Source organism: Anguilla anguilla, chromosome 1 (assembly GCF_013347855.1).
Source record: "Anguilla anguilla isolate fAngAng1 chromosome 1, fAngAng1.pri, whole genome shotgun sequence".
NCBI classification, from domain to species: domain Eukaryota; kingdom Metazoa; phylum Chordata; class Actinopteri; order Anguilliformes; family Anguillidae; genus Anguilla; species Anguilla anguilla.
Genome location: NC_049201.1, coordinates 17,749,770 through 17,774,092, shown reverse-complemented (window position 1 = coordinate 17,774,092; position 24,323 = coordinate 17,749,770). Strand labels below are relative to the sequence as shown.

Sequence of the window (24,323 nt, the reverse complement as noted above, 5' to 3'; positions counted from 1 at the left end):
TCTTTCTGTGATTTTCCTGTAAATTAAGATTTAATTATTTTAAAACGTAACAAAAAAATAAAAAAACGTCTTTATGCGATTAATCAAAATCTCTGAAGAGACTTGTTACCGACGTCACAAAAAATGTAATGTAATACGGTAAACTGAAAATAAAAATATTTATCCCACAGACCATGCTTGTGCATAGAAATGTAAGGCGATGCTGAGACAGTGGAATTACATCCTCTTCTCGTCCTCTGTAAGACAATACAGACATCAGAAACGTGTTTGTGCACATCATACTGTCGTAAAATAAACAAAGCAAAAGCAAACCTTAAGGCAATATCTTAAGCCTGCCTCATAAAAGGATTAATGACTAATGGGAAATGGAACCATCCGGCCAAAGCGCCCTTTGCTTTGCCCCCGTCTGAGCAGGCATGCAACAGGAAGCAGAGTTCTGCGCCAGCAAGAGGTCAAATAAATACCCTCCTGGACATCCTTACCTTCTCGGCAAATTTGAAACCAAGAAGCTGGAGTAGCTTTTTTAAAAAAAACAAGTGTGACAAAAATGACAAATTACTGGGGGAAAGCAGAGTATGGATTATTTTAGGCATGTGCATTCTTTCTGACGTCTGCCTCCAAGAAGTGCAGCAAATGGAAAACAAAAACCGATAATCTTTCTTGCAACAAACTCCAGTTTCCATTAGTGGCTGTATAAACGCTCTTGGTTACAGTGCTGCAAGACGACATCGCCCTGTTCAGGACGTGGTGACGTTCAATCACCTTCAATTTTTTAACAAGGACGAATTACATTTTATCTTAAGAACGAATGCACATCAAGCTCACAGTTAAGTTTTCAAATAATCGAACTGGAAATTAAGTGGAGGAACACACCTTAGACATGCTTAGTGAACAGGCTTGTAAGACGAGCCATTTAAGATGACGAAGTAACACCACTGAGAAAGTCCCCATACTTGGGCCACAGTTTATGTTTTTTTTTGTAGATGAGGGGGTACAGAGTTCCCTCAGCCTCTCTTAAGGCACTGCCCTTCTCTCTGGCTCGAGACAGACAGCAGCCTGACACAGTGACAAGCATCACCGATTTAAAAAAACCAAAACAAAACAAAGTGTGACACATGAAACTAATGGTGTGTATACAGTTCAAGCTAAACACACCAAATGGTTCTGCTCTCAGCCGTTTTGGGCATTTTACAAGCCTGAAGCCCACGCCGTACACAGTGCTCTTCGTTGCAGAAAAGGCATGGGGTGCCACCACTAACAAACACACAGACGAGCAGACTATATTCACCGAAAAACAACCAGAACAATGGGCAGCACGACACAATCGCTAACCTAGGAAAAGCTGAGTCAAATACCACAGAAATGCCTTCCGTACTGATCACTGAATTCCCCACTGCGACAGTGCGCCGCGGCGCGTTAGCATGACTAGCGCCTCCAGTAGGCATGGAGGGCTGCAGGCCTTCATGCATCTTTGATAGCGTACAGCTCTGCGAGTTCAGAGCGCTCCACTGTGAAAATACACAGAACATGCAGCAAGAGGTGGCTGGATGGCGCCGCCGGGGATAGCGCCTGGCAAATCGAGGCATTATCAATCAAACGATCACTTCACGGATGGCGAAACGGTCTCGGCTCGAAAAAAAAAACCCAGAAAATCTCTGATTGGTCGCGGAATAACGATCTGAAAACTCCGTGGCCAATGTATCGGACGAACCTCCGCGAGCTGAGTTTTCTAAAGGGCTCTTGTCTTGTTCATGATGCAGGTTAAAAGTGCCCACACCGTTGGGTGTGAGACGCACTATAAGAAAACATAGAAAATCATTAAGTGTGCGCATACACGTATATACACGTCTGATGTGAAGCCACTCGACGTCTGGTACTTCAGTGAGCTGCTTGCACATGTAACGCCTCTAAAGGGGGGGGGGGGGGGGGGGGGGGCGCAGAAACTGTGAAGGGGGACATCTGTGTGTTTGTGGCTACTTTGATTTGGGAGGGGGGGGTTAAGAGAAAAGCTTAGCTTCCAATATTTCAGAACAAAGACAGAGGAGGCAGCAGCAGGGAGGGTCCAGGGCGATTCAGCGGCGGCAGAAGACTTCAGGCTTCCTTTAATAAGGGAATATCTGCAAGAGGGAATGAGGACAGGAAACAGCACATTAATCTCTGAGCACGTATGTGAACATGTGTGATACAGATTGGACATGGAATGTTCACCGCTTTCACACAGACGGGCATAAGGAAGGCATATGAAAACTACAGGTCCAATTTATATTTAAAGCCAAACTGCACATCCAATTTATATTTCAAAGGCATACACCCATCTGTGTATAAAATGTCAGCAATCCACACTGAATAATTCAAACTTTGTTACTTTTTTTACAAGTGCATTTAACCCTTTGAGATGTAAGATCACAAATGATAAAAATGTGATTAGAGTGTTCTTAACTGAACATTATAATGCTGACGTAACATTCACTACTGGAAACTGAAAGCAATGGAGTTCTAGAACACACTGCAAAATAATTCCCAGAAACCTCATCTTCAAAGGGTTAATTGAATATATGGAATAAATACATATATACATTTAAAACGTGGATGGCCATGGCTCTTCCAGCAGAAGTGGGCAGAACCGTGACACACGCACATGGACATGGACACATACACAGACACAGACATGCGGACACGGACACGCGCACACGCTGGTGCGGTGTGGGAGAGGGGAGGGGCCATACCATCAGCCAGGTCTTCCACAGAGGCCAGGGACAGGAGGCAGTGCTCGTCGCCGCTGTACGAATCCCGCCTTTGGGGGCGGGGGCCCGAGGCGCCAGCCTGCTCGGGGGCCCAGGACGAGGAGGAGGAGGAGGAGCAGGAGGAAGAGGAGGGCACCTGGTGAACCAGCACCATTTCGGACTGACCGGAGGAGGTGGAGGGGAGACTGCTCTCGGCCTGGGCCTGCGGCCCCTCCCCCTGCGCCCCCTCCGACAGCACGATCTGCACGCGGGACTCCGAGGGCGGGGCAGGGGTGGTGGCGGTCCCGCTGCCGTACACCGCCTCCTCGTAGGAGGGCAGGGACACCTGGACGCCCTCCACCACGATGGACACGGGCTGGCCGGGCACGCCCTGCTCCCGTCTGCATGGGGGGGGGAGACCAGTCAGAGAACGCATTAGAGGCACACCAGACAGTTCAGTTCATCGCTCATAATCCTCACTCACAACACAGGAACAAAGCAGTCAGCCTCTAACACTGAACGGGACACAAAGGAGGCCTTTCACACACAATGCAGTGTGTTCGCGTACTTCAGACAATGATGTAGTTGTGGGGGTGTGGCTTCTGCTTTGTGGGCGTGGCCAAAGCTCTGCGAGCCTTCAAAGAATGAGTCTTACCTGCTGGTCTGGAAGGACTTGAGTTTGGGCTGCAGCAGCACAAAGAGGACTACGAGGAGGAGGATGAGGGCCACCGAGCTGGCAGTGGAGGCCACGATGGGCAGCGTGGGCATTCCCAAAGGCGAGGGCAGGTCCCGCTCTGAGAGGGGGAGAGCAGAAGACAAATATCCTGTGGTGTCTCGCAAAAGAAACCATCGTAAAACTGCAACGTAACTACAGGAATAACTCAATGCAACTACAGAGAAACCGTTTCCCTGACTACAGCGGAATGGTGACCACGATCTGCTGGTCTAAAAAGATGTGCATCTGCAAAAAAGATCCTGCCATGTCTTGCTAACAAGAAGAATAGACTCCAGTGGGCCAAGTACCATAAACACTGGATCAAGAAAGATTGGGAAATGGGTTTTTTGGTCTATTGTTTCTTCGAGAAAATGTATGTGTCTGTCTAAGGTATCGACATTAAGCTGTGAGTGTGGTCGTTAAGTTTTATTCACAACAGACACTTTTCCAAGTTTGTCTTCGGTTTGGAGAATGGAATAAAAATAACACCCTCCCACTCAAGACTTCAGGATAGCGCGTGTCTGTTTTACAAGTTCCTCAACAACACCTTTTACTTTTAACCACTCCAGAAGAAGCTTTTTAACTTGTCGCTAAAGCTTTTTTCCACTGCTACAATGTGTCGGACAGCTAGATGTCGGAGAAAGTCATACATAGCAACCATTTCCAAGCAAGGATTGGTGGACAGTAGTGTCAATCATAAATTTGCTCTGATACTACCTCTTCGGTGCAGCTGCCATTCAGCGGGTACACTTCTGATAATCTACGTTTGAAATCAGTGCAGTCTCTCCGTAAAAACGTTAAGTGTGCAGTCTGCTACAGTATTACATGATCTGGTGAAGCCTCACTTGACTGTTAAGCATCAGGCGGTGACACAGGTCAGAGGTTCAGTGCCGGTGGAGATGACAAACCTTGGACAGGGTGGCAGCTGATCTGCATGGGGGAGTCCCACTCCCCATTCTGACAGGTGAGGTACTTGTAGTCCCCCTTGAGCGCGTAGCCCTCGTCGCAGAAGTACTCGATGACGGTGCCCTGGGTGAGGCGGTGGCAGGGGGACGGGTGGCAGGTGTACCCTCCGTTCTCGGGCTCAAAGGGCGGCCGACAGACTGCCGATTACACACGAGTGCTCCGGTGAGTGTATGAACGTATGAACCTGCACCTTACAACTGTCTGCGGCTCTGCTGCTTGGTCAATCAAGCCTTGTTAAGGCTACAATGAAAAGCCATTGTCAACCACCATGTTAGCTAGTTGGTGATGTTAATGGGGGTCAGCAGTTAATCATGCAGATTGCCTGACTGTAATGTGATAAATTTATCAGACAAAGTATCATTCAGCTCAAGAAGACTGAGGAAATCAGATACTGGTGAGATAATCAGAACCATCAGAACTCAGTTTTTCCCAAAAGTAAACTGAAATAAAGCAAAAACCAACAGAGTATAACAAAACTAATTTATCTTGAAGGGTTATTAAAACATTCATCTAAGGTCAAACTACCGGGGCTACACTGTGGTTCCCACAGACAGCGGCAGCACTGTCAATCACAGACGCCAGCGTGCTGATTGGCTCACCGTTGGTGCGTACGCAGTGGGGCGGGTCGGCGGACCAGCGGCCTGATGCGGTGCAGGAGATGGTGCTGGGCCCGTCCAGCATGTAGCCCGAGTCACAGCTGTACTGCAGAAGCGTGCCCAGAGGGAAGGAGCCCCGGTTGGTCTCCGTCAGGTTCACCCAGCTGTGCTGAACGCTGGGGGGCCTCGCGCATCCTGAGGAAGGAGAGAGGGGGGGGGTGGGGGGCACGGTCAAGCCTGTTCCCACAGCAGGGGGCACTGTCGCCCCCCAGCAAAGTGCATGAGAGAGCCCAAAAGGGAGCAATGCATTTTCCCAAGAGGATGTCACCAACAGAACAACAATGCATTAGAGGTAGGAAAAGCAAATGGGAATCTTCTGAAATTCTCTGTCGTGCTGCAATACTCTCATAAACTAATGTTCCGTTCTCTGGGGAAATTAATCTAAATCAGTAAATTAACTGTATTGCAACTGAAGTGGAAGCAGCATTAATACATAGTGAAATGGAAGATAATAGTCCAGGGAAAAATAATATAGATTCATATTTTATTCATTCTTCATTTTACACACATATTATTACACTGCTTCCCTGACTGCGATGTGAGCAGTTTTAATCATTCAATAAACATTAAAAGACATTCAAAGATGTCATGTGTCCCTGTAAACCAAGGTTTCAGCAGTCATCTTAAAACCTGTGCTTACCTGGGAAATTCATAGAGCTGTAAGCCATTGGTCACAAACTACAGCTCAAGGTATCAGTTTTTCAGTCCTGTTACAATATGTTCATATATCATGTTAACTAATGTATCAGGAAGAGAACTGTCATTATGCTCTAGTCTATGCCCCAACACTTTTATCACCAAGTAATGCTGCATTTGTCATGTCAACAATGCAGTGGAGTATATACGCTCACAGCTCAAAATGATATGGTGCTATTCTCAGATTTCTATATTAATTACTGTTCTTTACAACTTTGTAGCCGAGAGTCAGCTTCTGCCTTCATTGTCAACAGGAAAACAGACTATGTTTTGAGGGATGTGCCCTTTGTACCAAGTAATCTCTTTTGCAGATCTAATCTTAGACTCTGATCGAGTGCTTTGTATCACAAAAAGGATATTAAGCGCGTGCTTCGCTGGAACACTTCTGGGGGGTGTAAACTGTCTCAAAGGCCTTGGCTGCTGGCCAGAGCCGAATGCTACAGCCAGGCAGTGCTAATCAGCCATCATCTGGGGTCAAGCAAGAGGCCGGAGTTTTAATGCCCCCGATAATGAAGGCATAAAGGAGACAAGAGGAGGGGGGGATTTACGGAGCTCAGTCCATGGAACGCCATCAAAACGATGTGGTGGTTTCGAGGAAACAGCGGGCCTTTAAATTCAATTAGAGGCTCTTTCGAAAATCTGACTGAGGGCTTTTTTAGGGGAAAAGGGAAAACCCTGCAGACTGCTGGATGATCAAGCTACGCCAACCAGAACCCAAGTCACCGAAGAACATAGATGCCAGTGCTGTGATGCAGGGGAGCTGGACTCTGAACCCACTGTGGGTTCTGCTCAAAGAGGTGGAGTCGGCCAGTATAAGATGCCTTGGGAGCCGTAAGTGAAAACACATCTTTAGATCACAAGGCATTTCCTTTAAGCAATATTCACAGAAAGCAACTTGGATTCTGACTGACAAACATTTGAAAAAAATGACTTTTAACAAAATTCGACTGGAAGATAAATATTTCAGTATTTCTCCTTGAGGATAAAAAGAGAAAAAAAAATCTGAAGGCATAACCACACAGTAGAGAACCAATTTCAACAGCTATTAACTACAGAACTGGTACACCTACCACCTGGTATTTGGACATATTCTGCGTGAGGAATAGCATCTCCAGAGATGTGCAATTCTGTGAGTCATTAATATTAATATTCTGGCTGACTGAGAAAACTCCCCCCCCCCCCCCAGAGTGTACCTGCAGTGTAATGGAGGACTAATGTTTTTCAAAAGAATAACCAATAACGCTCCAAGGCTAACTGAAATGAGGTTTATAATCTTCCACTCGAAAGAAGAGTTCCTCAACAGAAATAATAAAAAAGACAAAGCACAGTACCATGAGTGTGTGTGTGTGCGTGCCTGCCTGTGCGTACGCGTGTATGTGCGTCAGTGTGTGTGTCTGTGTGTATGTATGTGTGTGCGTGCGTGTGTATGTTTGCCAGAAAACTAAAAAAATCTGATTTATACCATACCAGTAACGGCATGAGATGATAAAGTTCTGCTTCATGAAAAAAATAAATAAATAAGTGAATTTAGTTACTCTTGTCAATATAACATTTGAGAAAACATGCTTAGCCAAGTTCAGACCAAGATGGATTATTCATAAGTGGCATGATTCAATAACGTGTGGGTAACCTCATATTTCACAGGTCACATACTCACTAGAAATGGCATCGATATCAGTTATTCTCATCGCTACACAACCGTACTAGGACAGGGGGGAAACTGTAAGGGTATGACTGCGTCCCTTTGAAAGGTGTTTTTTCTTCCTTGTTTTTTATTTTACACTTGTGTCGTTGATCACCCCGTGTTTTTGGCTCCCGTCCTCCCTGATCCGCGGGGTTCGGGAGCCAAGCTGTCGCTCTGACGGTGAAAGGCGCTGAGTGTGGCCGGTGGCCGGGGCTCTGGGACTTGAGCCTAGGACACGCCGTACGGAACGGCGGGCCAACGTGCGGCGAGTGTGCTTTTCACACCGTGAGCGCTGGCTACGGCGCCCTCTCCGCGGAGCTGGGAGCGGAGGCCGACGTACCGCGCGTGGCCGCCGCACGATGGCTACGGTTTCCGAGCCATACGGCGCCGCGGAAAATAAAATAAATAAAATAAATAAATAAATAAATAAATAAATAACTCAGCGGATAAAATAACCCCTCGTGGTCTCACCACGGGTCAATAAGCTCTTTATCTTCTGGTTCTTTCAAATGTTGTTTTTTTTTTTTTTTTTTTTGCCGACATGTTTTTCTTCCTCCCAAATCTCCTGCTGCTTGTTTTGATGTTGCGGGTTGTTTGTGCGGGAAATAAATTACAGGAAAAAGCTGAAACATCATGTCGGCGAATGAATGTTTGTTATTGGATATTAGTGGACCTCCTGCAATTCACCCGCTACACCTGACATTAACAGTGCTCGCACAAGCTAGTACAGTACCTTGTAACCACACAAATAATACAGCGACTGTGCCCATAAGACAATGTACAATACTTACATACAATGTACATCTCAATGTACACTACCACACACAGTTTCAACAACAGTTGCTTGCTGAAAACTTATAAAGGCCATTATCTTAACTACAATCACACTTTCTGTTCAAGGCTTTATGATCTGGGGGGGGCGTCTGAAAGGGGCTCTCCATGAAGCCAATATTCTGCACATGGAAATGAGGTCATCTGACTTTGTTGGGAGATTGAGGACAACAACGTGACGATTATAAGTAGGCGAGGACCAGGGGTAGTGTGTGTGTGTGTGTGTGTGTGTGTGTGTGTGTATACATTGCCTTAGGGCACGAACAATGCAGTGTCTGTTGAATGGAATCTGGGGGTTTAAAAACGACACCATTACTTAGATTAGTTTTGGTAATAGCAGATTGTCGTCTCAGTCCGTCCTAATCCTTAAATTCTGGCTGTTACTGTGCGACTGGGTTTTCCACAGGAGAAAGTCAACATTCTCATGCGAGGCGGCCTCTGTGAACAAACAGCTGGGAGCACGACCGGAGGCCCTAAATACAGGGCAGCTGGAAGAACACAAACAAACCCACGGCAAGCAGAACATGGGAACTTGGGTCTGCCAGTCAGCCGGTTTACACCCTGATGAAAGCACTGATCCAACACCCATCGCAATCTTAAACAGGGAAGTTAAGGAGAAAAAAATAAACACCGGTGTAATGAATTCAATGCAACACTGCTGTCTGGACTCTAAAACCAAAGAGCCTTCTAGTTTCAATGGCTCGCAGCGCCACTGCTTCTTCGCAATAAGTAATTGCCCGGGTAATGGATGCTGCAAAAAGCAAAACCACCCACTGAAAAGAATCACTGTAATCCAGCGTATGTTAAGTCTCTATCCCCAGTGAGATGCCACAACATGCACGCATTCAAAAAGGCGTATTAGGGCTTTTCTGTTTTAACTCCCTTCTTGAAGCAGCCAAGAAAACTGAAACACACACCGCATTTTTCAGCAACCCTGTAATCTAAAACCCCGACTGCCACTTTCCCTCTGTTCACAGGCAGGTTACAAACGATCTCTGGGGAAGGAAAAACGTGGTCCCAGATGCACCCGACTAGCTGGATAAAACCTCACAGGGTGCTTCTCAGTACATACCGCTGCAGATCTGGCCTGTTGGCATGACCCTGAGTGCAAAATGCAGCCTCATCAATTCTCCATCAGTGTTCATACTAACTCTTCACACAAGGCATGGCCCAGCAGCTTATCTGTGCCCTGCTCTTTGTCAAAAGTGCATCTTTAGACACACACACACACACAGACAGACACACACACAGTTTGGGAGCGGTAGAGGTATTAGTGAGCCCTTCACCAGGGGAATGCCGTGTGAGGCAGCAGGCCCTGTGAGGAGCCGGGACTAAAAGCCTCCCTGCTGAAGCGGGACGAGTCCTGGCAGAACACCGCTGCTTTCGGACGGACCAGGCAGCTCGGGTTTCCCGGCAGCTGCGGGGCCCCGTCCCAGCCGCCAAAACAGACCGTCCCTTCCTCTGTTTGGGGATACGGTCCTGACAGTGGGGACACAGCGCTACCGGTTTCCTCAGGCCTACCAGTACGGATCAGCTAGCCTTAGCTCACTGGCCCTTTCACCCGAAATGATAACCCAAGCCTCGTAACTGAGACGGAGTGCGGATCCTTTGGTGTGCCGATCCTTTGGGCCGACTTCACCCCCGCCCCCCCCCCCCCCGCCCCCCCGCCCCCCCCAGCTGTAAATAACAGGTGTCCGTCTCAGCTTTCAAAGCCGAGGCTCGTCCGCGGGGCTGAAAGCAGAGCAGGGTGAGGTGGGGTGGGGCCACACTCGAGGTGTCTCCTTTGTCACCCCCGCCCCCCCCCCCCCCCCTCTTTCAGAGGAGCAGATGGGCATGTGCTGAGCTCCCTCCTAAATCCCAACACCCCCCCTTCCCAAACCCGCACCGCGGGCAGCGCACCCCCTCCCCCCCTCCGCCTCACACAGCTGTGATGCATAAATACCTTTCTTTCAGCTTCAGTCGGGACAAAGGGTCAGAGCGTAATGAGACCCCCCACCCCAGTGCCCGCCCCGGTCCCCCTGGCCTCCCGAACAAAACGCACGCCGGAGCACCCGTGACCCGCAGGATATTAATGCCTCAAAATGTATGCCTGTGATGGAAATACAGCAGGGAAAAAGAGCACGTGTGTCCTGCTGGGCACGGAATGGCGGTGTGGGGAAACTCCCCCTGGGGTGCGCATTCTTTACGGAAGGTAACAAAGACGACGGGGCAGGGGGACGGACAGGCACGCTACGAACGGCGGCCTTCACGCAACGCAGCGTTAGCCGGCTTTTGCGAGTGCCCCCGGTGGCACCGAGGCGCTATATTTAAACGTGCGGCGCGCGGCGGTTTTCGCTTTGAAGTGCGAATTAGCGCGCCGTTGCTGGAGAGTTGCATCAGGGCCAGATCCGTCTGATCTCTCTGATGTTACCTCTTCATAGTCATCACCTCATGCGTTCACAGCGGCCTGGGTTTCATAACGGACACACACAGGGATCTGTGTAAAAGCCAGTAACACACAGGGATCTGTGTAAAAGCCAGTAACACACAGGCACAGGGATCTGTGTAAAAGCCAGTAACACACAGGCACAGGGATCTGTGTAAAAGCCAGTAACACACAGGCACAGGGATCTGTGTAAAAGCCAGTAACACACAGGCACAGGGATCTGTGTAAAAGCCAGTAACACACAGGCACAGGGATCTGTGTAAAAGCCAGTAACACACAGGCACAGGGATCTGTGTAAAAGCCAGTAACACACAGGCACAGGGATCTGTGTAAAAGCCAGTAACACACAGGCACAGGGATCTGTGTAAAAGCCAGTAACACACAGGCACAGGGATCTGTGTAAAAGCCAGTAACACACAGGCACAGGGATCTGTGTAAAAGCCAGTAACACACAGGGATCTGTGTAAAAGCCAGTAACACACAGGCACAGGGATCTGTGTAAAAGCCAGTAACACACAGGCACAGGGATCTGTGTAAAAGCCAGTAACACACAGGCACAGGGTTCTCTGTAAAAGCCAGTAACACACAGGCACAGGGTTCTCTGTAAAAGCCCACCGCTGTGCTTCCACCATTCCCTCCACCACTCCTCTGGGCTCCCGCTGCAGCTCAATATTTGCGCTGACACGAGGCTGAACTGGAGCGGAATTCCTAACGAGGGGAAAGGCGGGCGTTCGCGCGCTCGCCTGCGAGCGGGGAATCGACGCGGCGCGGTCCCTCGGCGTTTGCCGCACGGGTTTTCGGGGGAAGGGAGCCTGACAGCCCGCCGCGGTAACTACGCGGCCCCGGACCGCCGTTTTAGCGCCGCTCGTTCATTATCGGCCCCTCCGAGGCACGGAAAGACCGCGAAGCGCCGTCTCCGACAAAGACCGTCTCTCAGTGACGAACGCGCGCCGAGCACGCACACACGCTCATTAAAAGACAGGCCATCAATCACGGAGCGCGGTATGGATTCACTGTTTCAGCAATGACAGAGCATGCACTGCTTCTGCACATCAAGCCTTCTGCACCGCCTCGGAAAACCTGCGTATGTATGGGATAGTGCACTGCTTATATTAAACACATCCATTCCCATTGATTACTGTAATTGAAGACCCCCTGCAATCACATTTTTGCTTTTAAAGCAAACGTTCATTAAGCCATACAAAGACTTACCTACATCAAATGTATAAACAGGAAAATAATTACATTACTTTCTGACGTAAAACATTTCTAAAAAGCTTCAGGGTTAAGGGTTAGAGTTCCTTCTGTAACAAATACTCACAAGTTCATTTTTGACAGACAGACCGCTAGATACATTTACACTAGTGTTTCGTTGGCAGGCTAGCATTACATGCAAAATGGAAAGAAATTCTAACTCTCATGACACCAAAAGCCAAAGATATCAGCGGCAAGATTCATGTGTACATGTACAAGCCAATACTAGCCAGTGACTGTAACAGGAACGCTGCTGCCACCTCCTTCAGAGTGGGATCTGAAGCTATCGGTCGGGTGAATCAGAGCAGTGACTAACGCTCGCTGTCTGGGTAGCTAGCCATCTAGCAAGCTGTTGATATCTGGCAACGCGATTTGTCATCAAGCCTTCAACCTGACTTCTAATGTCAAAAGCCAAGTCGGATAACTCGCTAGCGAGCTAATTTAATTTCCCCCTATCAGATAATGAAGCCATATCACATCATCTTTTTGAACCTTGCTGACGTTCTTTCACTGCCCACCGTGAATAGACACAGCTTAGCATTAGCCAGCTAACGTAGCCAATTAATCTGCCGAAGCAGCCAAGTGTTCCTCCCTGCTCAGTTATATTTTACTTTTACATTCCAACATGCCAACAGAGCTGATTATACAAGTCATGATGACGCCCGTGCAGTCCAGTACCTGTGGTACAGGCCATACTGGTAAAGTGACAATCAGTACTGTTCGGTGAAAAACGTACATTTTATGCAAATCTCCTTGTGAACGATGTCAGAAGACCAAATCCTCTGGAAAGAACTTCTTTGCTGTCCACAGAATACTATTGCTTCACATCATAGTATCATTTTCTGTGGTACTTCACATATGACTATTTGAAAAAATAGTTATTTTGATTACACAGGGTCTTTAAATTAACTCAGTATGAAGGGAAGTAACAAAGCATCCTTCAGATTTTCCACGCGTCTCAATAGTTCATTTCGCAAGTGAACGATTTTCCGGCTGAATTCTGTTGCAGCTCATTCTGGAACGCTGCACCCGTTTTTCCTACAGCACCGCAAAGAATGCTCTGCCTTTTCTAAAGGGAGGGCGCCATGTTTCCTTTTTCCTTTCAGAACTCAAGAAACCCTTCTCAAATGGCGAGACCAGCCGGCAGCGATAGGGACGCTTGCGTAACTCAGACACACGGCCTGCAGCTGCAGCCCTGACTCACTCGTGTAGAGCGGCCATCGTTACCGGACCGACGCGGCGCCGCTCTCTGTGATTCACCCCTCGCCCGTCTGCTGAGGGTCTGCGTGCGAGCGCGCACTGGGGTCCCGGAAGCCACAGCTTTATGCAACGGAGCACGTTATGATTCCGGCAGAGAGGGCGGCAAAAAGATAAACCCCCATCCAGCATTTTCCTCCTTTGACCTTGCCAGTATTTGCTTTCAGAAATGAGATCATTCCGAAGATTTAGCATCACAGCCTTGCATTATACAGGAATGAATGAAAAAGAGGATTTAGGTTTTCAATGAGGCAACCTTTCAGATGGCAAAAGTCAGAATTGCAGAATTAACTAGTGCATTTCCGCCATTTTATTGTCAAACTAGCATTCATATTAAGGTGTAAAGTTGAAGTTAAGCACTAGGGAGCCTGTACAAAAATGTGAAAATACACGACATCATGACACTGGTCATGTGATCAATCCGCATGAGTGACTGACCTCGCTCTGTGTCCAGGACACAGCTGATCTGCATGGGGGAGTCCCACTCCCCATTCTGACAGGTGAGGTACTTGTAGTCCCCCTTGAGCACGTAGCCCTCGTCGCAGAAGTACTCGATCACGGTGCCCGGGGTGAGCCGGTGGCAGGGGGACGGGTGGCAGGTGTACCCTCCGTTCTCGGGCTCAAAGGGCTTCCGACAGACTGCCAGTCAAATACGAGCCCTTTGATGAGCGTACGGTGCCAGTGAACCTGCTTTCATTCATATGCATGCACATGCAGGCAAATTTCCCACAGCACCAGACTGTTCACATTGAGGAAATAACGTGCATTCCTTACAAATGTAGCAGTCAGCGTATAATGCAATGGTGATATCAAAGCATCGCTGTTAATTGTATTAGAGAAATATATTTTTGATTTTTGCCATTCCAGGACCAGGGGATGTCTACCCCCAGGCTGCACCGACAGTTCTGGAGACCTATGATTGGGCAGCAGTGCTGTCAAATTACAGCTGTACTGTCAGTGTCATCATATCACACTGCTCGCTGAGCTAATAACAACACCTATCACATTACATAACCTGATAAATCTAGCAGTAATTTCATTTAGCTCAAAAAGACTGAGGATATCATACACAGGTGAGATAAAACTGAAATTCAGTTTTTCCCCAAAAGTCAACGTAAATAAATCAAGCAAAACCAATAGAGAATAGCAAAACTAATTTATCTATAAGGTTAATAAAACACTTAGTGTTCCCTATGCCAGGGCTACACTGTGGTTCCCACAGACAGCAGCAGCGCTGTCAATCACAGACGCGAGCGTGCTGATTGGCTCACCGTTGGTGCGTACGCAGTGGGGCGGGTCGGCGGACCAGCGGCCTGATGCGGTGCAGGAGATGGTGCTGGGCCCGTCCAGCATGTAGCCCGAGTCACAGCTGTACTGCAGAAGCGTGCCCAGAGGGAAGGAGCCCCGGTTGGTCTCTGTCAGGTTCACCCAGCTGTGCTGAACGCTGGGGGGCCTCACACATTCTGGGGAGGGAGAGAGAGAGAGTTAGAGCCCGTTAGAGACACCTTTCCCAAGTTCCAGGCACTAAGAGACAACACCCCCCCCCCAGTCCAGAAATAAGACTACTTTAGCTTAAGCCTGGAATGAACGGCGCAGAACGCAGCAGTGCAAGTTAAACAGTACTTACCTCACAAGCTCAATGCGGCTTGCCTATTCTTAGTTAAGCACCACATGGCTGCCCTATTCTTAGTTTCGCTTTTAGATTGGAGGGCTTTGGGGCTGGTGAAAGAGACCACAGAAAAGAACTTGAAAGCCCATTAGGGCTGAGGTCCTTTGTTTCAGGAGAATGACCCACAAACAGTAGTCCAGTTCAATCGGCGTACTTCAATAAAAAAGCGTCAACAAGTTTCAAAGCAGAGACACCAAGACCTCAACAAAAAAAGCACATAAACGCCCAACGGAACAAAACAATCACACAACAAAGGCTTCATAAACAACCAAGAGTTTATTTCAGAACTACATAAACCAATTTCTGGAATTTTCCTGAGAGATGGAAGCTGGGATTCAATCAACAACTGTCCTAAATTTTGACTAACAGCGAGAGTTCATTTCCTTTACAAATGCCGTTTAACGAGTTCAGAAAACTCGCCAAACAGGGTGTGTGAAACAAAACATAACTCCTCTGTTTACTTGCAAGTGAAAGTTAAGGACAACTGCTGATTGAACATAGGCTGGAGACGGGACCCACTGCCTTTAAAGGAGAAAAACCCCACAGCACAAATGCCCCTGCAAGTCGAACACAGTGACAGATGTTGACAACTCATAAAAATGACATAACACTTTCACCGGCACTGACACGCTTTGGGCAATACAGCGAAACTGAACGCAGAGTCAACTAGCTCACGTCTGCATAATTTAGAAATCTCAAACCAAACACAGAAATATTGCGGTTTCAGAAATGCACTCAGGAAATAAACCACCGACAAACACCACTTCCTGCTGCAGTTATTGCAGAGCGCAGTTTGTTTTTGCTTGAAGACCAAAACCCAATAGATATACTGTAGATATGTCAATAGTGAAACTGTTCAAAGAAGGCACATTCTTCAAAATGCAAATATCTAAACTTCTTTAAATGCTAGAAAGGCAGAATCTCAGCCAGAGGCAGCAGTGTTAACCCAGCTAGCATAAAATGTGCTCACAACGTTACTGGAATGTTCTGTCAACGTTATAACACTGCCAATACATGGCAGCAACATTCTGAGTATGTTCTGAGTTAGCTGGGAACAAGTGGCTGTCCAATAAGAGGCTACTGTGGGCCAGCTGACAGGGATCATACCTTACCAAAGACACCGAAGGCACAAACAAGAAAAGAGACCCTTGTGCGGCTACAAATGAGCTGCCAAATGGACTGAAAGTAAAGTTTCCCCAAAAAATATTAAATTAATTGCAAAGCAGAATCCTACCTCGGGCGGCACAAAAATTTTAATGTCCGTTAGATTTTAGTGCAATTAAGTGTGTGTCTCAGAAGTCCTGGAGGCAGTAAAAGCCTGTATTATGAGTTGGCTCAGACTGGTGGAAATGCTAGCACGAGCTGACAGATGTTTTTGAAGATGAGCAGCCGTTGGCGATGGGTCAAACGGCCGTCAATGAGGAAATGGACTGATGAGTCACAAGCTGTCCATATGCTAAACACGCACCGATTCATCCATCTGGACACAGAAGACTCAATTAATCCACATCCTTGTATTTAAGTCGTCATTCATTTTGGACTATTTAGTCAGAAGCCAGTCCATCAAACTTCCAGGCGCCCGTATTGCCTTTGCACGGAATGGCCAAGAATAAGCTAAAATGCATCACAAAACACAAGACACCTCCCAAAGAAATGCAGCCTATATATAAACTCCAGTTTAAAAATGGAGGTGTCGGTTCCTTTGCAAATGGCACAATGGTATTACCACACAACAAAAAGAAACAAAACACGGCCATAGGACATGCAAAATGCATGTATGCAAACACACATAATGCATGCATCTGAAACTGTTTTTATCTTCAATTTATATTTCTATTAATTATTAGACATAAAAAAGGAGCAAGGCCAACATGTGCAATTCTAAAAATATCTTAACTGAATGAAAGAAAAAAAAAAAAAAAGAAAATGATTTTGACCTTACTGTAGAACTCAGCATAAGCTTAACTGTGAATATCCCTGGGTTATTATCACCTCCAAAATCAGCCATTGAAATTGGGGTGATGACATCATGAGTAAAGCCCCTGGTGTGTTACACTGGCTCGTCAGAGACTACAACCCATGCCGTGTTACCATCACCATCTTTATTCATTCACTTCCTGTGTACGCAGATATTAAGACAGCAGACCGTCAGTTCGAGCCAATCAAATTGCCGGCAAATGAGACGCTTAGCTCTCAAACAATTAAAACGGGCACAGGTGGAAGTCGGTTCACACTCGTGCAGAAAATGCAAATGCAGACTGCAGCGATGCTAAGTGGAAGCTGCGGCAGGCCTGACAGCCGGCCGGGGCTGCAGCACAATGCGTGTTCATGCCTGTTCTCTGCCTGCGTCGTCTGTATGTGCTCCGGTCAGACCCGCGGAGTCGCGCTTGCGTGCGGGGCTAAAACGACAGCTCCGGGACCTGCTGCCTCTCTGCTAGCATTAGCCGCGGCAACTCACCAGCCGCAAGGACCGACTGCAGTTCTATACTCCGGCACAGAGAGAACCAGAGCCATTTCCAGCCACGGAGTTTCACAGGCGGCAAAAGCTGGAGATACTGCCCTGCCACCGGGGCAGACGGTTAAAGCGCGGGTGTCCGAGGGGGGAGCCGTGGCCCCGCCTCCGGACGCACGCTGGGGAGGGGCCGGGCGGGGCCAATTTGAGCAGCTGGAGACGCTGAGCCACGCTACCGCCCCGCCCACCATTCTGATCCAGCTTCGACGCTGAGATTCTCGGCCCAAAACCAAGCCATATGCCTGCCGCGTAGGGGGGGCGGCTTCTTGGTTTTTGGAGGGTTATCAAAACCTTCCCGCGCAAGAAAACAGCCAGGAAGGATTTTCAACTGAGAGGACTGAACGAATAGCATTTCGCAGGCACGTTATGAGAAGCTGAGGACGCTCGTTAAGGTGCCGCTCCCCGAGCTCCAACTGTACACCAGAGCGAAATTCGAAACGTGGTTCTCTGAGCTGTGTGTGCCTCCAAGTAGGGCTGTGTGAAAAGCCACCCCCCGGGAGGAAGCCGGCTCTCTTACCTGACGCCTGTCCTGGGGAGACGACGGCCAGGAAGAAGAGCAGGGAGAGAAGCAGTCTGTCGGCAGGAGAGGTGGGGACCGAGGCTCTCGTTTCGGCCGCTACCATTCCATCGCACATCTTTCACTGCGGCTGCAGGGAGGGAGTCCTCCGGGGCTGAACCTGCGAGGAAGAGGACGTCAGTGAGCGTGTGACGCTCGCGCTGGCTCCCGCGGTCTCTCACATTCACCACTGCCTGCGCCAGAGCCCGCCCGAAAATCAATCATTACCATCCCGGCATACGCTTCTCTTTGTTGTTCTAAATGCCGAATTTAGACCAGAGGAGGAACATCCAGTTTCAGAAATTAAAAGTCCTCCCCTTTTGTCCCAAACACCTGGGTTTGCTAATTAGCACAATTTTTCAGTCAGTGGGTGAAACTAATTAAAGAATCAGCTGGCAGAGTTTGTGGGGTGGAAGAAACACATGGCAGGACTTTTTGTTTCTGAACCTGGATTTTCCACCTCTGATTAAGACTGCTTACTGTACTTGGCATCAGGATATGACTACATGATTTTTATATGACCCCTTAAATGGAGTGACTAATCACACATACAAGTAATCAGACTGCACCAGCAGAAAAGCTTTTGTGCTCCTGTCACAAGATAAATTTGATGATAAATTTAAACCGCATCCAGATGGTGAGAAAAGGCAGAATTAGCTGACATTAAAACATTCTTTCGCTTGCAGCTCCTCTTTAGCCCTTTGTAATTCGTGGAGGGGCATGCGTGTCTGTGTCTGCCCGTTTTCTCCACAGACTCACACGTTGTGCCAATCTCGCATCAGAAACCGCAGCGCCGGGTAATTGCATGATAATGAGATCCAGGTGCAGTTGCTTGCCTACAAAGTAAGCGATTTAAATTCTTCTGAATCACTCCAATGGCGTTAATCCGTTCCATTAACTCGGAAAATAACAGGATGCTTCGGGAAATTAATCTGGTTTCGGCTTCAAAGCGAACGCTGCCTTCAGAGAGACCGGACGAGGAGCAGGGGCCGCTGGAGCGAGAGCCGCCTCGCTCACCTTCAGCCAGCTATGAAGGGTGGGAAGGGTGCCAGGGGAGGTTTTGGGGTCGAGCAACCTTAGTTTTGCCAAGTGGCTGCTGCCATGGACAATAAGGCAGTGAGGGCTGCTCCCTGAATCAGCGCTAAGTGGTCACATCTGCACTCACATTTGAACAGAACAGTGCAGTCTGGCAGTTCAGTGGGAGGCAGTGGACAGAGATCCAGATATATTGATTGGATATTACTGCTAACAAACAAGTTGCCAAAAGGTAGCAAGTCAGATGTGACCAGTAATGAACAAGCTAACTCAGTATATGGAAGAAAAAATGCAGTGCGTTTCCTGAGTGCATTATTTACACACTTTAAACATGCAGGAATGGCTTTATATGACCACATTCGTTTTTTCCACATCAAACTCATCAAAAGAGTATGTGGTGATATTAACATAACAACTACAGTGTGTAGTTTCATACCATAAATACCAAATCTTGAAGTCACCTAAGAATATTTTTAGGTAAAAATGTTCATTTTCCCATGTGGATCAGAAACACCTATACACACTGCACTGTGTAAACCAAACAAAAAATAATGTCAATAATAAGTTTTGTTCCAATTGTCACTGCTGTATACATACATTGTTGAACTCCACACTATCATTCTCTGCAGATTTGTTCCACACCCTACATTGGAATGACACAAGAGACAGTCAAACTCACTTCCTTGTTTTGCTTCTCGGAAAGAACACTATGTGCCCACATGACACTTCAAAGACGATTAACCATTCGCTGACAACTTGACAAAATATGACCAGCTGAGTAAACGACACAACGATACAAACCCGAAATGCAATCACATTTTCTCATAAGCCTACCAGTGTTCCAACAACTTTGTCTGGAGACGAGAAACACTCACGAGGTTTGCTTTCTGAAAACGTGGCGCCAGGATAACCAAAAAGTAAAAGCTTGTCCCTGATTATCAGAAAGCAAGCTGCTTCGGCATTCCCAGATCTCAAACTGAAAAAGAACCCTATGCTCTGGGCAACTAGATTTTGGCAGGGGACAGTTTGCTATCTGATAGGCCCGAGCTAATGCCTTTTATGTTCGTGTGGAGCTAGCTCTGCCCGTAAGTATCATGAGGTAGAGGGCTGAAGAAAGGTTCTTTGTAGCACTGCATTAAGGTACATTAGACCCCCACTGTGTACCTCATCGATTTACCAAAATTAGAACTTTTAGGTACTACCACAATGTGAACGAAATTAGACTTATCGTGAAACCAACTTCATCTGGAAAGCTTTCAGCTCCCACTGGCTTTTCTTCGGATATTTTTTATTCAAGTTCTTTTTAACGTATTGAATTAAGATTTTTGCTGTCTTAACGCGTGCCACGACGCACCCCACTACAGGCACACATTCATTTTGTCAGACATTCAAAAATGCTAGCCTTAGGTTCCAAAACAGGCAGTCTGAACTTGTTAATATGTTACCTAGATAACGCGTAGGCAGTGGTACGTTGTTTCTAGGATTTTGAACGAACTCGAAACTGTTAGCTACTCTCAAATAGCAAATACCTTGTGAAAACACAGCTTGCTAACCTTAGCATGTTCTATGTTATACCAACTTAAATATCAAATGACAGCTGGATATATCTCACAGTTGAGTGTCGCTCTATATAACTTGCTGGTTAACATTAATTAATATAATGTCAGTGGTTTGTAAATGAAACGCTAGCTATCTACTGTCATCACAGCTATTTGGAGATAGCTAACAATTTATAGCTAACTAAAACAGTCGACGCTAAATTAGCTACCAGTTAGCCACGTTATGGCCATTTTGAAAAGTTATAGTCTACAACGAACAAAAGAAGAGTAAATTAGCTAGCTGACAGGTTAGGCAGCTAAGCCATCAGGACAAAAATTAGGTTTATCGGGAATTAGCCAACTAGCAGCGTTAGCTAAAAGCAAAGAAAACCAAAGGAGCTCGCTAAAAACCAATAATTGTAGCTACAGATATCTTGATCGTGCCAAGGAAATAATCGGGATTATATCATTTTAACTAGACAGATGGTTGGTTAAATTTGGATTTCTAGATTGCTTTGCTTGCTACCGAACGTTAGTGAGTGTAACACGCGAAATGTGAACGGTCTGTACCAACAAAACATTCAGCAAACACAGAAGACCGACTGAGATACTGGCGAACACAAACACACACCGACACAAACAGGAATAGCTAGCACTAGCTAACTGAAAAGGCAAAATCTTACCAACACAACGACCTGCTTCGGGGTCCCCCCGCTCGTCACTCACTGTCGCGACATGTAGCTACCCCAAGATAATAACCCAGGACGGTATTTGAGATTGTTATCCGTTAACAAAGAGTGACGAGTTCTGTCGCTGCCTCGATTCACAGGCAAACGGCAATAGCGGAAATAAACACCCTCGCATTTGTCCAACTCTACGGATTGCCTCGCTCTGGCTCTGTCTCCATGACAACTAACACAGGCCCGTGAGTGAAGTGGGCGCAGGACGGGCATTAGCAATGTCAGGTCTGTCATCGGTTATTTGACAGTTCAGTCGACAATGCTTGGCACATTGAGAGACAGTATGTATGTGGCATGGCCATTGATGACATGGATTTTCTAAGTCAACAAAACCACAGTTTTAGGTTTACTGCACCACTTTCAGCGAAACGGCCTTAGCTCCCTTAGGGACCGACTCATAACGAAATGAGCAATGGTTGGTCTTGTTGGCTGCAGTCTCTCAAATAACATCCAGACTCGAGTTGCCAAACAAATGTAGTTTTATCTGTAAATAACTATGACATGGACCATTTATTTACCCTAACTCTTATGTCTTGGAATTATTAATATGAAAATAAAGAAGAACTTGAACTCGCCCCGTAACGAGCAATGCAATGCACATATGTGCTCTCAAACTATTGTAATCTATGCACTCAGCAAACTATGGATTATAGCCGCCACCTAGTGGCTAGTATTGAAAAAATGAAACAAAGTGATAATGAAATAAATGAACGTCTATTAATTATTTAATGTTCACCTGTCAGTCAACATGGAAGGGGTGGGGTCAGCTATGATCATAGAGAGTGAAAGAATAGGCCATACCTCCACGATGGGGGGAAAAATCCGCTGCACACCATAGAGTTAGTATTAGCAGTAAGAAGATTTACAAGATTATAAAAATGGCAAAAAAGTTGTGGTGTGGTGGCCTGGACAAATAAAGCCAAGAACACTGATTTTAAGTTTCATGTCCTGCTGCGCAAAAAGACACAGCCATTGAGGAGGAAAAAAAGTGGACAAATATCATTAGATGTGACCCAGTGAGCACAAGCCCAAATCTAGATGTCTAGATGGGAGGAAATCTGTGCTGACATAAACAGATGCACCAATGCAACACTAGTACCTCTCTTTCTATGGATTTTCATTTCACCCCTTTGGGAGAATACTGACAGCTGCACGGATGAATTATTGACTGTATTCGCTTGACTTTCACTCAATACACTGGGGCTTATTTTGTAGCCTTCCCCTTTGAGTCTCTGTCAGACTCAAGTGTTAAGCACCTTGGCCAAAGGATTGCTTTTTTGTTATCTCTCCTGTCAGAAGAGTGACTGTATTCCATATGCTTTCAGACACTGTGGGCTGCCACAGGGTCCTACCACGGGGTGTTATGAACAGGGCCTTTCCTGTTACCTGTGTTCCACCTGACACCTCCTGCTATGAGCAGTGGATGCAGTTTGATCTTCTTCCACATTTCACCTGACTATCTTTAGATCAAACACTATCATCTTGGCAATGTCTCTAGGCTACATACTAAGGTGTGGGAACCCAAATGTGTTCAGTAATATCCCACCCACTTATGAAGAACGGCAGTGTTGCATATGCCCAGTTCTTGACACTGTGTGGACCATGTGTCTTCCAATAACAGGATTTTTTTCTCTCCAATTTTTCTGTTTTTGTTTTCGGTTAGAAAACATCTGGAAAAATGAAAACAGCTGTTCAGACAGGTGATGGAGGTCCATAGTGCATACAAGAGTGCAGACCTTCCATTTCTATTTGGAATTCAGGCTCAGTAAACATGGGCAGTGGCTATATATTTTATTTTTTTTACTGAGCAAATGACAGTATTTGGCAATCTATTCACTGCTAGTATTATTTTATACAATATATGATTATTTCAGTGCGTGAAGGGATTTAAGGATTGAAAAAGCGCCAATAAGTGCAGCATGGGAAAATTGGTTAAGTGTGCTAGAACATACAAGGCCTTCTTTATGTTTTCTTCTTGTCTCTGTCTTCTCTGTCCTGCCTCCCTCTTCATCTGCTTCTAATCTGGCTTTGGCCTTGGAATAACAGTCCTTGTCTTCTTGATGATACTTGCTTTTTGTGAAATGTAATGTGTGAATTATTCTACCCGACACTGTGAGTCACCTCTAGAATGCTTACATGCATGTTACTTAACTATTAATTTAAGCACTATTAATGTTAAGCTCAGTGTTTGGATCTGATGATAATCCAAAGATATCATCTTAGAATGAAGTTATCAAAATGACCAGAACCTGTATTGCTATATTTCATTTACAATTAGCATTAAGGTTTTAAGAAAGTTAGCTGGCTTATTCAAATTAGCTGGCTTATTCAATGAGCTCTACCAGCTCTCACTCTGTTACCATTTGATCATCAGTCTGTTTTCCCCCAATTAGTCTTTGTTTGTCAGCTTCTCTATTCTGAATAGCGCATCCATAACCTTTCCCACAAAAGGGCCTGGAATCCTTCTTGGTGAAGTGAAAGAGAATGCTTCAGGTTGCACCTGACTCCTGAATTTCTGAGCTCTCTGGGGTCTTTGAATAGAACTGGATTTTTAACCCACCCCTTGCTTTTTATTTTCAAAATGTGTCCACAAACTGTAGAATCTTATGAAAATTATGTTATGGCCATTATTAAATGAAATGACGAACAAGTGTAAATAATAAACTCATAAATAGTCTAACAACCTTACGTTTTTTCAACTATAATTTTTTCTTCAATCTCTTGCTTTCGTACACCATTAAATGCTTTTGGTTATACATACATATGCATAAACTGAACAGACAAAATTGAAATCGTACATTTTTTCTTTCTGAACAACGTCTTGCTGCCAGCGTTTCTTTCTGTCATGCTGTTATTCATATCCCTTATGGGTTTCAAACTTTCTGGTACTATATAGCCTATTTTATATGTTATTCAAGTTATGCCCTTATTATTTAATTTGACTTTTTGGACAAAGTAAAAAGCTAGATAAAAAAAGACATAGCCAATCGACCCGTGAGTGGGATGAAAATTAATTTTTTAGAATGGATTTACATGGCCAGAATCCAGGTATTTTAAATAACCAAT

At 46.3% G+C, this 24,323-nt stretch overlaps 1 protein-coding gene across 3 annotated transcripts; it reads right to left on the bottom strand.

The window, feature by feature from the left end:
* Positions 1 to 1,996: 1,996 nt before the first annotated feature.
* On the bottom strand, positions 1,997 to 21,425 carry LOC118230494 (sushi domain-containing protein 6-like). Of its 3 annotated transcripts, none has more exons than XM_035423587.1 (9): positions 21,201 to 21,424; positions 17,906 to 18,065; positions 14,479 to 14,670; positions 13,646 to 13,846; positions 5,004 to 5,195; positions 4,347 to 4,541; positions 3,379 to 3,517; positions 2,727 to 3,124; positions 1,997 to 2,117 (listed from the first exon to the last, which is right to left on the bottom strand). In XM_035423587.1, the coding sequence occupies exons 2-9, from the start codon at positions 18,021 to 18,023 to the stop codon at positions 2,092 to 2,094; spliced, it is 1,461 nt and encodes a 486-aa protein (XP_035279478.1). In that variant the 5' UTR covers positions 18,024 to 18,065; positions 21,201 to 21,424; the 3' UTR covers positions 1,997 to 2,091. The 3 variants fall into 3 exon arrangements, with proteins under 3 accessions (XP_035279478.1, XP_035279485.1, XP_035279494.1); XM_035423594.1 differs by lacking the exon at positions 21,201 to 21,424 and adding an exon at positions 19,855 to 19,879; XM_035423603.1 differs by lacking the exon at positions 13,646 to 13,846 and having other exon boundaries at positions 21,201 to 21,425.
* Positions 21,426 to 24,323: the final 2,898 nt, after the last annotated feature.